Genomic DNA, 15650 nt, shown 5'->3' with positions numbered 1-15650 from the left:
AGCAAAGCATGGGGTGATGGAATTATCCCCGAGAGTCATGGCCATGGAGTCTTAATGGAGATGCTCCATAATTTCTCTACAATCTCAACAGAAGTAGTAGCGATGGCTCATATGCTCCCCTTTCCATAGGGTGTTTGGGTCAGTTGGTCCATGTGATCATGCATCTGTTGGCCATTCTGTTGCCCCTGCCTTGCTCCCAATAAACCTCTCTGTGTTGGTGTGGTGCACAGTTCTATGGTCAGCAGGGGCACAGAGTGCCCAGAGAAAATTTTTCAAAATCTGTCCTCTGCAGCAGAACTTTAATGTTTCTGCTGAACTTTGGGCCAATCAACGTGTTCAGAGGAGGAAACAGGATTTTACCTATATCATAAAACCTATGCACACCTCTACCACTTGCATCAAATATGTGACTGTCTCCGTCTACATCTTAGCAAAGATTTAATAGCACACCCAGCACCTTAGTACTCAGGTTTCGTGCTACTAACGCTTTGTTGCTTAACCAAATATGCTGCAGCAAGCTTGTTTTTATTAGCCTGCACTTTGGTGTGTAATCAATGGTTAAAATGGCATTAAAAATGTCAAGCTTAGCTTATTTTCTGATGCCGCATCCTTGATATTTTAAGGATTTGCTCTTATTCTTTCATAAAATTCATTGAATTGCATTGTCTCTACAGTTAATAGTGTGAATTACGAGGTTCTACACTTGTACTGTAACTTTCCTTTCTGCCCATGGAGGAAGCAGATGCTGAACAGTAAAACTAACAGAGGTCATATACCAAGGAGAGTGGCTGTACCTTAGCAACAAGACAGTTAGATTTGTAGAGGTCTGAGGCCCATCACACTTTCTGCAACATTATCAACCTTTTGGCTTCACAATCCTGCATCCTTCGTGCTGCCTAGTTTGAACAATAAAGGCACGTGAAATAACTTGGGGAGCCTGAGTAATGAATGACATTGTGATGCGAAGTCACGATTAAAGCTGGGCAAAATTGGTCCACTGGGTTGATCAAAACATTTCATAAATTCATGTTGAATTCAGAGAATTCTTTCAGTGGTACACAAATTCAAAAAAACCCAAACAAGCCCAAGATGTTTTGCTTCAACATTTTTTAAACAAAACATTTCAAACTGAAACAACGTTTTGGGACAAAAATTACTTCAATTTCTTTTTTTTTTTAAATTTGAAGCTTTTTTTGTTTCAAAAAAAAATTGTGGGTCACTCTTTGGTTCATCAGAAAAAATAAAAAAATTTGTTTCTGACTGACCTGAAACAATTTCCTCCTAATTTGGAGTGGCCAGCGAATGAAAAATGTTGTTTTCACAGCTCTAGTCATCATGTGATGGTGGTTCGTACAATGGGATATTTTGACACCACCAACGCCATTGTAATGTGGTGATGATGATAAATGTCAATGCAACTTGAAGCAAGTTAGATAAACTGAATAAGCAGCATTGTTGGTCTGTTTCAGGATGCAGCTCTGCTATTCTGCTTGTCTTTTAGTCATATATCTCACTTCTTAAAACTTCACCAGCACAGTTTACCTCCCTCCTACCTGTAGCTGCATGTCTCCTTGAGGTATTTATAGCTTTAGCACAGATGCACAGGGCCCCCTTCCTTGTGGGTAACAAAATAAAAATACAAACTCTGAAGCCCTGTTCAAGTGTAACTTTCTATACAGACCAAGTACAAGGGGGAGAGATGGTCAGTGAATTTCTGAGATAGGAGAATAACTGATTTTATCCCCAGCTAGAATCCAGGTTTCATAGCTGTCTTGATTCCAAACTCCTTTTCATGTCTGCTGATGCCTTAGTTGACAAAATCAAAACTTATCACACCCGTAACTCCAAATCCTCAGTGCAGCTTCTCTTTTGGAGCAACTGTGCTGCCTTTAGGGGCTAGAGAATGAATTCCCTTCAAAGCCTGTTTTTGGCTATTGTATGACATACAATACCAGCTAAATCAAACTCTCCTTTTTCACAGCCAGCCATGCAGCCCAATAATTGTTGGTGACCAGAGCAGATTTGCATGTTAAAAGGAATGACTGGAGACACTTAAAAAGAAGAGGAAATGTATTCATCAAAGCTAGCTTTATCCTTATGAATATTATTATTCCCAGGGACAATACCCCCAGACCTCATTAAAGCAGGCCTGCATTTAGACTCCTTTCTTCCCATTAATAGTTAATTTGTAATGGTTTGAGTCTTAATGCTGATACTGTGCAGCTCACCAGAAGGAATTAAAGAAGGAGCCTGTAAGGCGCTCTCTAACAGTGGCATCCTGCATCGTAAGGGTAGCTGGCTTTGAAAGGATGCTGTTAAGGGGAAGGGCAGGCGGTGGGTTAGTGTATTGGAGTGCTGCTGTTTGGAAGCTCATAATATGAGAATTATAAATGACACTGGTAAGGACACTGTTCTCGGGAAGCGTATGATACTAGAGTCCTAGCTGATGCAGATGTGACTATTGAACTGATGGAATCTGGTGACGGCAGTCAGGCATTTTTGAACAGGCAGCTCACACTGCTAGTCTCCCACTGTGATGATGCGGTTCTGGTGGAACCCAACTGAGAGTGCCAATTCAGGACCAATTGCTTAAGCAGGGCAGTTACAGCCCAAGGCTGGGGTTTTTCCACCTCTAAGGCAAACCAAACCAGCCAGACAAAAAGGACTTCGGTTTCACCCCACTGTCTATCCACAAGTCACACACGCAATTTCCTTAGACACTCCAGTCTCCCAGTATCACCACCAGTCTCACTCGTCCTGGGGATGAATGGTTATGAAAACCAACACCCCAATAAAAGAAAACAGTTCTCTCGATTCCAAAGAATCAAGCCCCAGACCCAGGTCAATATACACATCAGATCTTAACCACAAATCACACTGTTGCCAATCCTTTAGAATCTAAAATCTAAAGGTTTATTCATAAAGGGAAAAAGGTAGAGATGAGAGCTAGAATTGGTTAAACGGAATCAATTACATACAGTAATGGCAAAGTTCTTAGTTCAGGCTTGTAGCAGTGATGAGTAAACTGCAGGTTTAAATTAAGTCTCTGGAGAATATTCCCCGCTGGGATGGGTCATCAGTCCTTTGTGCAGAGCTTCAGTTTGTAGCAAAGTTCCTCCAGAGGTAAGAAGCAGGACTGAAGACAAGATGGAGATGAGGCATCAGCCTTTTATAGGCTTTACAGCAAAATGGAGTCTGGAGTCACCTGGGCAAGTCCCTGCATACTTTGCCAAGTTACAAGGCGTATCTGCCTTCTCTCCATGGGTCAGTTGTGTAGCTGATGGTCCTTAATGGGCCATCAAGCAGGCTAGGTAGAGCTAACACCACCAGAAACACAGCACAAATTTGAAATACAGATAGTACAGAGCCAATACTTATAACTTCAACTACAAAATGATACATACATATAGACATCATAATCATAACCAGCAACCCATAACCTGGTCTTAGACACCTTATATGACCCCCTTTACATAAGATTTGGTGCCACTACAGGACACTGGTTGCAACCATGTTCTATATGGTTCCAGATTATATCAATAATGTCACACCCACGTGGTACTAATTTAAGGGGACTAGATTCCCAAAATAGAAATTGGGGGCACTGTGACTCCCCCTGTCAGAAGGGATGGTTCAGCAGGGTTTTGGTGGTGGGGTTTAGAATGGAGGCTCTTGTTATGATGGTGAATGAAAGGTGCCTGCTTAATAATCATTGCTCCCCACCCTTTTCCCAGTCTCTGCACTCAGCAGTTTCTCCTTCTCTTACTCTGCAACTCTCATTCTTGCCTTCAGGGATCAATCTGGAGTCTAGGTGTGCCAGTGTTGGGGGCTGACATGGGATCTCCACTGAGTTGCTGCACACTGTGGTACTAGGGTTGCCACCCATACAGTTTTCACCCAGACAGTTTGGGTTTTGGCTTCTGTGCATGGGTGCCATTTTACAAGTCCTGATGTCTGTTTTTTTTGATCTATGGAAAAGGTGGCAACCCTAAGTGGAAGGAAGGAAGGAGGCAGAGCAGCAGCAGCAGTAGCTACTACCTCCAGGGCCAGACTGCTCTCACAGCTCGTAGTGGCCTCAGCTGTGTTGGTGAAGACCCTGCGAGCGACAGAGGCAGGGTCTTGGGATGAAGAGGCGGAGCAGGGGCAGAGTCTTGTGGAGAAGAGACAGACCAGGGTCTCCTTCCCAGCCATTAGAAAGATAGCAACCCAGTATGGTACCAAAAGGAGTCTGGAAAGCTGCAAATCCCAGAGTGCATGGGACCATGATACAGAGCATATGTTCCAGAGGCACAGCACTTTCCAGATATAGCTGAGCCAAAAATTCACGTTGATGGATGGGTCTCTGGCCAAAGGAAGCTAGTTGATCTGGCTGATTCATATTGCAGTTATGATGAAACACCATTCAGTCAGCCAGGATTCCCTTCACAACTCCTGGATGGTCCCAGAAAACCAGGCCATGACTTATAAGACCTTCAGTATTTTGATATTTAGTAAATAAATTGAAAGCAAAAAAAAAAAAAAAAAAAAAATCTATCTGCAACTCCTCACACTTCAGAGAAGTGAGACTAGCAGAAAAGTCTAGTATTTTGTTTGAGCCTAAGGCAAGTTAATGTGTCAAGATACTTACTGTAATGTTGTATTACCCTTTTGTGCCTATCCTCCTGACCCTCCAAAAAAAGCAGATATGGTGTATTTGTGTTAGCACCTTGCTAACTGACATTGTGTTTCTTGTTCATGTCACAAGAGCCCACAGACCCAAATGTAAGTTACAGGTAGTGTCCTAAATTACCACTCTCAACTGACCAGGTCAATTTGAAGCTTTGTGGATTTTGATGGGTATGAATTCACGTGCCTAAATTCTTTTTTCTGAGTTGTTTTGAACCCACCCAGAACTAAAGCAAAGTTCAGCTGAACCTCTGAGTTATGCCTGATTTAGGGCAAATCAGAATTACTGGTATGTGCAATCTGGTATGTGAAAATTTCTCAAGTTTTCAGTCTGAACATATGACTCTGACCAGGGTCGCTGGAAACTTGGCTCTGATTCATTGGGTAGTTTGTGAACATAAACCCTGGCCGGAGGAGGAGATTTGACATGGAAAGTGGCAATGGGCAGGTTTGTTACAAAGCTCTGGCAAGTCTGCACCTGAACAAAGGACCAGTATCAACTCGGGTTCAGAATTAAACCCTGGAATCTGCTGTCATTTGTATTTTGCAGTACCTCCATTTGGATGGAAAAGGAATGATTTAAACGTAAGTGAGGTAACCAGTAAAATAGGGAGCCTTTAGAAGGGTTTTGAAGAAGTAATTTATATTATCCAAGCTGGGCATAATCAGCCACTAATAAGCCTGTTTATGACCTTTGCTGTCCCCTTTCAAGTGTTAGAGCAATATTAATCCTGCCCATTGTTCATTTCTTAACACAGTTAGGAATGCTGTATAAGTATACGTGCCTACCTCAGGTGGATATTGTGGTCTCAAAAGTAGCTTTAAATTAACCCTCTTGCACATGTGTAGCATTTTTATTGCTGCATATTGTATAACTTTTCTGCCTTTAAAGATCCACTTTCAAGAATGTATGTCTAAGTTGCATGTGTACAAAATGCAGTAGTTCTGCCCAAAATGGATAATTGTGCTCCTACCGCTAATTAACAATAGGAAATGCCAAACTGTATTTGTAGCTGCTGATTTTGTATGCTTAACTGTGTATATGCAGATTAGTTATTCATTTATAAAAATTTAGACTTTAATACGTATGTAATCTGGCCAGGTTTCAGTTGCTGTGGGAACTATAACTCTGAATTTCATGTAAAATTCCAACCATAGTGTTACATTTAATGCAATTATTTTTGCTTTTTTTTAAAAAGCCGAAGGTGAAAAAGGGAGTGATTTAATGTTGAAATAAATGTGGGGCTGAGAACAAACAAGAGAAGTTTCAGCTAAAGGAGTGATTTTTCTGGAAAGTCGTAAGTGTCTGAAAATAGGCGTTTAGAATGGAAGTGTCTTCTCGACACAACTGCATATTATTATTATAATATTTGAACTATTATAGAATAGCTATGGCAATGCTGTAATAAAAGTAAGCAACTGTATACCATATAAGCATCCTAAAAACACAGAGAGCTTGTTTATTGTATTCACTTCTTTATTTCCAGAACACACCAGTGGGAACTCCAATTTTCATAGTGAATGCCACAGACCCAGACCAGGGGGCAGGAGGGAGCGTGCTTTACTCCTTTCAGCCTCCATCCAGCTTCTTTGCCATTGACAGTGGCCGCGGCATTGTGTCAGTAATACGAGGGCTGGATTATGAAATCACTCAGGCCTACCAGCTCCAGGTCAATGCAACGGTGAGTCAGGCCATCTGCTTCATTTAATTCTTTTGCTTGACATTTAAGACTCTTCAGCTGCAATGGAAAGAATCTATTATTGCCTTGTTTTATCTCCCTTAATTCTACTTTCCCTTTGGAATCCTAGGTTCTTGTGGATTGCAACAGTAAAATTCTATTTTAGAATATTTTAGGTGGCCACATAGGCATGGGCTTGACTGCCAAGTGCCTCCAATATTTTAAGTGTATACATGACACTAAAAACATACATTTCTTTCAAATATTTTATGCTTATAAATTCATTATTTTACAAATTAACTAGTGGCTTCCAACTCATGTGGGGACTTGAATCTCCAAATTGTGCCTTTCAGAATCTTTTGCCTGCACTTAGATAACTCCCTTAATCCAGGAAACCCTGTATCACGTTGGTCTGTCCCCTTTGGGTATGTCTACAGTGCAGTTAGATGCCCATGGCTGGCCAATGTCATGGGACTTGGGCCAAGTGACTGTTTAATTGTGGTGCGAATGTTCAGGTGTGGGCTGGAGCCCGGGCTCTGGGACCCTGCGAGGAGGGAGGGTTCCCAAGCTTGGGCTCCAGCCTGAGCCCGAACATCTACGTGGCAATTAAACAGCCCATTTGCCCGAGTTAGCTGGCATAAGCCAGCCATGGTTTTTTAATTGTAGTGTAGACATGCCCTTTAAAGGCAGCAGACCAGCCAACCCTTGGTTCAAGGCATGACCCTTTAAAGAAAGGTGTTCCATGAGAGGATCAGTGGTGCAGCTGGGAATGGGGACCAGGTGTTCTGGTCAGATAACTGTAATACTCAGGTAAAGAGACTGTGTGGAGCTCAGTGCAGGAAGCCTGCAATCTGGAGAGGAGCGAAGGGGAAGGCTTCCTGGAGCAGAACATGAACCCTGATGAGGGAGAGCTAGGGATGTTAGTGAGGACTGCAGCACTATCTGAGAGAGCAGGGCTGTGGGTACCCTGTCCCAAGGGAGAAGATGTTAAGAGACATTGACCAGTTCCCCAGGACTATACCTGGGACCATTTCAGCTAAACTGGGACTGTTAGCAGGTATGGAAGATTGAGCTGCTTGGGTCCTCTCCACAGGTACCCATGGCTGGCAAGAGGGCAGAGAGCGGAATGGAGTTGCAGAGACAGTAAATAATTACAGTTAGGCATCCTGATTCTGGCTCGTGATCTCTGCCTTGGGATGTGTCAATCAGTGGTGCTGCAAGTCATGAGGATACAATGCCATGAAGTAACCATTGCAATTCAATGTCAAAGCCATGCTATGATTACATTGTGACTTCCTACAACTCTGTTCATTAATGACTTGACTTTCCAACTCCTGAAGGACAGGTGCCACTGCCCATGCATTCCATATCTAGACACAAATGAAGTGAGTTAGTGATCTCATCCTCAATTTGGGTGCCTATTTGTCATATTACAAAACCACATGTGCTACAACAGAATTGTCTGTGTGCGCTCAGGAGAGGCCCAGAACTGCAGTTCAGCAATGCTGTAGATTAGCTTTGAGCTGTACAGGCAGAGCTGTGTGTAGGTCAAGGTTTGGGATAGACAGGAAAATTGAGGTGGGGATCTGGGCTTCTAATTGACAGAACTGTGGTTGCAGGGGCAGAGCCTGTTCAGATTCAGAAGCCTAGGTAACGCCTGCCTGCACTGTGCAGGCCACCAGGCCATATTATCAGGCCAACTTCACCAGACTTAAAACCAAAACCAAAAAAGTAGAAGTTTTTATCTGAAGAAAATAAAATCCTCAAGCCCAGTAGTGATAATGCCAGTATAGCAAAAGAGTGAGTCAGAAACAAGCATCCAGCAAGGCCATAAACACTGAGGCCTGTGTGTTGAGGGTAATGTGCAAGCTGTGTTGTTGAATGCAGTTTAAATTAACATTAATCTCCGGGCAATCAGTCCTTGCTGCTGTTCAAAACCATTTGTGGAAGTGTGCAGTAACCTCTAATGTTTGCCTTTCACCACTGTGCCTGATGGTTGGGTATCAAGAGACTTATTTATCTCTCTTCATATGACATCCATGCTGATTCTCTTTCGTAGAATATGTAACACAGCATTAGTACTTTATCTGGCAAATGGCTTCGTGAGCTAGCATGGCCTTGGGGCTCCTGTTGTGGAGGGACTGGTGCAAGAGCGCTCCCAGTACGGCAGACTTCACCTGATGCAGGGCAGTGCTGTGAGAAAGCTCAAATGGATGTAGTCCCAACTATTGCTCACAAGACACTGTCGTTAGGAAGTTCACATCTGTGGCATTTCAGGCACTGCGGCTGTAATAGAGCGCATACTGCGGCAGTCCTGGTTGACAGTAAGAGGACTCAGTAGTAAGGGTGCCTACTTCACTATCTTGAGACCATTGAGGTTATTTCTTTTGCAAGCTAAGCCATGTTTGAACCCAGACTTCCAGCCGTGAAAAACATACAATAGCCCAATCACCCTCTGGCCCCCTGGCTTGAAATGTTCCAAGGCTGTTGCTTTAAAAGGCTTTCATAATAGGACCTCCTGCATACTTGTTCCAAGCACTCACCTCACTACAACACAGGAAGCAATTTGCCTTACATAGAAAGAGAGCTGCAGTTGTACTAATCTTGCCCAACTCATTTATAAATATAATAGAAGTGGGTGACTTTTGACTTCTTTAAACTAAAAATGTAACCTACTTGCAAGTGATTTTAATATCATGAGGGTATGTTCTCCCATGGCTAAATGTTCTGTATTTATTTTTAACCCATTATTCCAATTGTAGAAATTTAAAATCGATGGTTGCTATTTATGGAGTCCACATAAATGACCATGTTATGAGCCCTTGTTAGTCACTGGCTGGTATTGCAGCAGCAGTTAACAAAATATATGGCCATAGTTAAAACTAAGACATTTCAATGTAAGAAAACAAACTATGAATTGGAATATTTGTTAAACAAAAAGCAGACTCAAAACACAGTGAAAAATACATGTCTATTAAATTGTTAAGGGCAAATCTTGGGGAGAAAAACATATTATTTTCCAGCTCAGAGATACGTACTTCAGACAGTAACTTGACAAGATAGTTTTAAGAAAAAGCGATTTCCCGGAGTATTTATTAGATCCCAACCTGATGGTGGGTGAGATAGCAGGAGTTCTGTAAGTGCAAATCTGAAACACTTGACCATTCTGTGGGATGAACTATTGTTCTGGGTGTTTCTCTTCCTGTCATAAATGATTTTTTTCCTCTTCGGGTTTCAAGGACCAAGATAAAAGTAAGCCCTTGTCCACTTTGGCTAATCTGGCAATCACCATAACAGATGTGCAAGACATGGACCCAGTCTTCATCAACCTGCCTTACAGCACAAACATCTATGAGAACTCACCTCCGGTAAGGGCCTCTTTTTCTTGCAGCGAGAAGAGAAGGGAGATATGACTAAGGGGATAAAGAACACTAGACATCATAATGCCGGAGATGGATAATCCTCTCCTGTCAAGTACTGTGGTTTCCTCCTCTCAGGATGGTTTCTTTGATTCTTCTGTCCCAATTTTCAGGTGTTGAATCTGGGCTGGGAAGGAACACTATTTTCATTGCAGCTTCGTGATGTCCAAATGCAAACACCATCACATAGGTTTTTGTTCTGAACAAAATAGGGGAATTGGCAGATAGTCTTTGATCTGAGGTTTAGTAAAGGTGTTATGACAATAGCAAGGCATCTGCTCATTCTGTGGAAGGGTAACTTGATATATGGTAACATTTTCAAAAACCTCTGTATCCTAAATACCATTAAGAGTCAATGGTACTTATATTCCAAAATAACTTTTAAAGATTTTACCCATAGAGCATGTGTTCTCTACACTTTTAGAAAAAGACATTCTGTCCTAAAATCTTCATGTTCTAGACTTCCATGCACTCTCATAACACTTCTGGAATCCTGCATTCAAATGCCTGATTAGGGCACAGTTTAATTCATTCATCTCATCCAGCTACACAATTTAACATAAACATGCTCAAGAACGACCAAGGACTAGAATAAATGTAGGGCAGGATAGGAGTGCAATGTCCAAGTTGTATAAGGGCTCATTACTGGAACAGGATCAAGGGCTGCAAATCAAAGTTTAGGTGGACTGGTGATGTTGGAGAAGGTTCATCCAGTGCCAGGATCCACTCTCCTCAACTCAGGCCTGGGTCACATGTGCCTCACTTTCATAGTTCTACATTCATCTACATATGTTTTCAATCCTCCCCCCACTCCCAAGTAATTTCTTCTTCATTCAATGTATGCTCATACTGAGGAATTTCCAAAATACTACATACTGACTAGAACATTTCAAAGTCTGTATGGATGGGCCTTGTAGTTCTGCACACTGGGCAGGAAATGTAGGATGGACACATTTCTAGCATTCCCCGAGCGTATGGTGGGATTATCTAATGCCATCAGAAAAAGCACAGAGAAAAAGTTATAAATCAGACTGGAAATAAGGTGTAAATTTTTAACAGTGTGGGCAATTAACTATTAGAACAATTTGACTAGGGTTATGGTGGAGTCTCCATCACTAACAATTTTTAAATCAAGATTGGATGTTTTTCTAAAAGATCTGCTGTAGGAATTATTTTGGGGAAGGTCTATGGTCTGTGTTATATTGGAGATCAGACTAACTGATTGCAATGGTCTGCTCTGGGCTTGGGATTTATGAATATATAAAGGTGGAAAATCTTTTAGGAGTGTGTTTGATTGGACGAATGCAGATGTCATGACATTATGATGTCATGTCAGCGCATTGCAATGCAATGTACATGTTTGGGTGAATGTAGTCCATGTTGTGAGGATCTTAGAAGCAGTGTTTGTGAGATTCAAATCACTCCTTTGAAAACAGGATAATCCTAGAAATACTAGGACATATGGTGGCAACTCTAAATAATAAACCATTGCAAAATCAGTGGGGCTGAGACCTGTATGCACAAATCACACAGTGGAATAGCCTCCTCCAAACCCGCTCCCCCCCCCGAAAAAGAAAATAGGAAATTACAATTAATTCAGAACTAAAATGACCTTGTTTGTACATGGTAGAACCAACCTCCTACACACACATACAATAAATGGGAGCATCTAGGCAATCAGTAAATAATATTGAATATACACATCAAAAGCAGGAACTCATATGTAATATATGACGGGGTGATGTGCCAGAATACTACTACTAGGATCATAGATGTTAGTGATGGCAAAGCTCTGTTAAATTATTGATTGTCTTCCTGGGCAAGGGTAGGATGTAGTTTTTCCTAGTAGAAGATGTTTTAGATATTTGACTTTTTTTTTTATTAGAGCTAATGTTTAAAATCAAGTTTACAAAAGTTAAGAAGGAAGGTACTGTACATCTGGGGTCAGGCTTGAGTTATGAGAGATTACAAGTATTGGTTACAAGGTGCACAAGATACATACATAGCACATAACCAGCATAGATCCAGATTAGGGTGTGGGAGTTTTTAAAGCATCAGTGAATAAGTGATCTCGGGTATGCCACCCACAGAATGTATTTAGAGTCCAAGTTGGTATTGCTGTAGTGAACAGGTATGTAGATGGGGTGCATCCCTTGGTTTGTCAGGGAAGGAAGTGGGTCACTTTCCTGACTGGCAATCTCGTTTACTCGTCCTCAGGGACAGTTCTAGGCACCAGCAAAGCAAGCATCTGCTTGGGGCAGCCCATTTGCAGGGGCAGCAGGGATCTAGCATGGGAGCTGAGAACCAACAGGGGGCTCTGGGAGCTGTAGTTCCGTGGTTAGCTCCCTGCCTATAGAGCCAGCCCTGGAGCAGGAAAGAACTACATTTCCCAGCATTCCCTTGGCCACTACTAACTGGAAAGGAAGGAGAGGGACCTCATGCGGCAGCCTGCTGTAAGTGCTGTGAATGGTAGGGATACCATATTTTAACATTCAAAAAGCAGGACACTCCACGGGGAAGGAAGCCCCACCCGGCATCGTCCACTCCTTCCAACTGCCCCCCACAGAAACCCCAGCCCACCCAACCCCCCGCCGCTCCCTGTCGCCTGATCACCCCTCCTGGGACCCCTGCCCCTAACTGCCTCCCAGGACCCCACCCCCTATCTAAGTGCCGCTGCTCCTTGTCCCCTGATTGCCCCCTCCCGGGACCCCTGCCCCTAACTGCCCCTTGGGACCCCAGCCCCTGTCTAAGCCTCCCTTCTCCTTGTCCTGAACTACCCGCTCCTGAGACCCTCCTCGAACTTCCCCCTCTAGGACCCCACCCCCTACCTGTCCTCTGCCAAACCCCTGGGACTCCCATGCCTATCCAACCGCTGCCTGTCCCCTGACTGCCCCCTCCGAACCTCCGTCCCATCCAACTCCCCCTGTTCCCTGTCCCTTGACTGCCCCCCCCCGAACCTCCTACCCCTTCTCCAAGCCCCCTGACCGTGCCACTCAGACCAGCGTGTCTGGCTCCGCGCAGCGCCAGACATGCTGCTGCATATGTGCTGCTGTGCTCCCCCACATAGCCCACAGCTCCCCCCCCGCACACACACACCCAGCACCTTCCTTCCAGATTTGAACACCTCAAAATTCAGGAGTGCTCAAGCTCAGTTTGGGCAGCTGTTACATCATTTCTCCCAAATCAAATATACTGATCCACTGTAACTTACTGTAGAAAAAGTAGGATAAAATTGAGAAAGAAATGCTTCCCAGTGGTTTTTAGGACTGGAATTGCTATTTTCAACAGCCATTGCCTTTTTGTTTGTTTATTTAAAAGGAAGACCGTGATATTGCATTGGCAAATTCCCCATAGAAAGAAAGAGTGGAACAAAAGAATAATAAAGGCACCTCAACTTTTCCTCATTTATGGAGGACAGTCTTATAATATACATCCAAAATTCCTGCTGAATGACCTGCCCTGGGAGCGAGTTACCAGTGACCCAGGGCTGCGGTGGAAGGAGGGAGCACGTGCGGGGGGAGAGCCCAGGGCTAAGGCGGCAGGAGGTGTGTGTGGGTGGCACTGATGGGAGGGAAGGGGGGAGCCCAGGGCTGGGGCAGCAGGGGAGTTGAGGGAGGGCACTGGTGTGGGGGAAAGGGGGAAGCCCAACACTGGGGCGGCAGGGGGTTTGTGGTGGGAGGGAGCCCAGGGCTGGGGTAACAGGGGGGTGCAGGGAGGAACCCAGGTATGGGACGGGGGGCAGCCAAAATTTTTTTGCTTGGGGCGTCAAAAAACCTAGAGCCGGTCCTGCTTGTCCTAGTACTGATGGTGTCCCATGATGTGCTCCGTGTAGATGTCTCTGGACCACTTGATGGTGTCAGACACCATGAGCTGTCTCATGAGCCGGGCATAGTGCCAACCGACTCTGCACGCTCTCAGCACCTGTTCTTTGTGGGGGTCTCAGGTGCCCAGGGCTCTGTTATATTTGATCTGAGCCAAAAGGCTGAGAAGTTATTCAAGAAGGGAGATGTAGCTGATAGATACAAAAGGATACATGAATTACACTCACATGAAATCTTGTCCTGTTTATATTAAGCATTTTCCCAGCACTAGACAGTATACACAGTGAAGAAGAAAAGTTCCTGCTTAGAGTGTTGTTAGCAAAAAAAGAATGATATGAAATGAAAATCCCCACTATCATCAAAGATTATAGACTGGATCATCTTCACGGAGTGACCTTGTATCCATTAAAGGATTCTCTCTCTTAAATTAAATGACAGTATAGTAAGACTGAAGCTAAATGGTCCCTTCATGTTGTTATTTACACTAACGTACATAACAATTACTTTCTGAAAGTATAGTACTCAGGCTGGATAAAATAACCACAAAATCCATGTCTAAAGTGAAATATGAAATCAACCCACAACTACTAAGCCACAATCTATCAGATTTCCAGCTTGTTTATAGATTTAATTTCTGTTGTTCTTTTATTGCATCTGAAAAAGCATATAATAGAATTCAAGAGTAAAATTGGATGAAATGCAATTGTGATCCATCAAAATGTCCTCATCCTCCATAGAAAATATGTGAGTGTACAGCTTGTATTGAGTGATTTTCCCTTTCACTTTCTCCATTACATGGGTGTGTGCAATAGATGGGAGTTCAAAGAGGGATCTGTATTTGACTGAATGATGGAGTGTGAAGACAGGTGTATTTTCCCTTCAGGGAACAACTTCTGAAGTCTGTAAAGAGTATAAGAACACATCTCTGTGCACATGCTGAAGTTTGGCTGTGCCACTTTTGCAAGAAATGGCTCATCAAAGCACTAGCCTGGTGCGGTTGTTATCTACACCACCCCTGACTATTTTTCTTTTCCTTTCAGATCTCCAAGCTGTCTACCCGTAGGTCTGGTTTGGAGATTTTGTGACCTAATAGTCTCAATGCATATGTGAACAGGAGATTAGTGTGAAGTGAATTCTGATATAATCATGAAAAACTGTAGTAAGAGGTTCCACTAGAATTTTCTCTTGCAGGAATAGTGATCATGATTAACAGTGAAGTAATTTTTTTTTAAAAAAAGTAGCAGTATAATAGCTTGCCACTTACTTCTACTTAGTCACTTTTGAACCTCATAAAATCAGGCACCAATATAGTGTCTCGAACAGTGGTTCTCAACCTACGACCCAACCAGTATACAGCTGTGGCCCACATGACATCCTCAGGGTAATAGAGGGAGTATTGGATGCAGCCCTCAGTGGTAAATTGGTTGAGAATTACTGCTCCAGAACCTATTATGATGCGTACATGGACCGTGAAAGCCTCCCAAATGCACCTCCGTCCTGACCTATAACACCCTGGGTATTCAGTTGTGGATGTGCCGAATAAAAACAGTCAAACCGTGTGGTGGTTTTGTTATGTGAAAAAAGAAGTCCACTGGGGATTTTGATGAGACATCTGGGCTTATTTCACTTCTGCCACAAAATGGGCTTTAACTTGACCTGGACACTGTGGTCTGTGTACCATGCACTCTGACCTGATATATGCATCCCTCTTCAGGCCCACTGGGCTAATATATACACAAGCTGTTTCTGCTATTGTAGACGTAGGGGTGCATAAAAGGTTTGAAGAAGGTTCCTGATAGTTTCCCCAGCCTCTCTGGCGCTCTCTCTCTCTCTCTCTCTCTCTCTCTCTTTTTCTGTTTATCTATGGTGCACAGCATGACTGTGTTTCTCTATCTACGTATCAGGCAAGAGTAACTAATCTAAAGTGTATATGTTACCGAATAAAATCTTCTTATTTGGGATTACTGCATCAAATTTTAATTTCCTCACTCAAGTAACAGCATGTCAGCCGGCCTGTCAGTGAAGAGCTGATAGAAGGTGAAAGGAGTGGATAAACTGCAGCAAAT

The 15650-nt window shown here is 43.2% G+C and overlaps 1 protein-coding gene across 1 annotated transcript in view; it reads left to right on the top strand.

Annotated features, from left to right (window-relative positions):
* CDH23 (cadherin related 23) overlaps positions 1 to 15650 on the top strand; it is a 561993-nt gene that overhangs the window by 258303 nt on the left and 288040 nt on the right. Inside the window, exons 7-8 of the mRNA XM_050959265.1 lie at positions 6153 to 6347; positions 9584 to 9712. Coding sequence (XP_050815222.1) covers positions 6153 to 6347; positions 9584 to 9712 — 324 coding nt within the window. The remainder of the gene's footprint in view (positions 1 to 6152; positions 6348 to 9583; positions 9713 to 15650) is intronic.

The sequence above is a fragment of the Gopherus flavomarginatus genome, chromosome 6 (assembly GCF_025201925.1).
Source record: "Gopherus flavomarginatus isolate rGopFla2 chromosome 6, rGopFla2.mat.asm, whole genome shotgun sequence".
Lineage (NCBI taxonomy): Eukaryota > Metazoa > Chordata > Testudines > Testudinidae > Gopherus > Gopherus flavomarginatus.
Note: the sequence above shows the minus strand (reverse complement) of the source record. Positions and strands in the feature narration are given on the sequence as shown.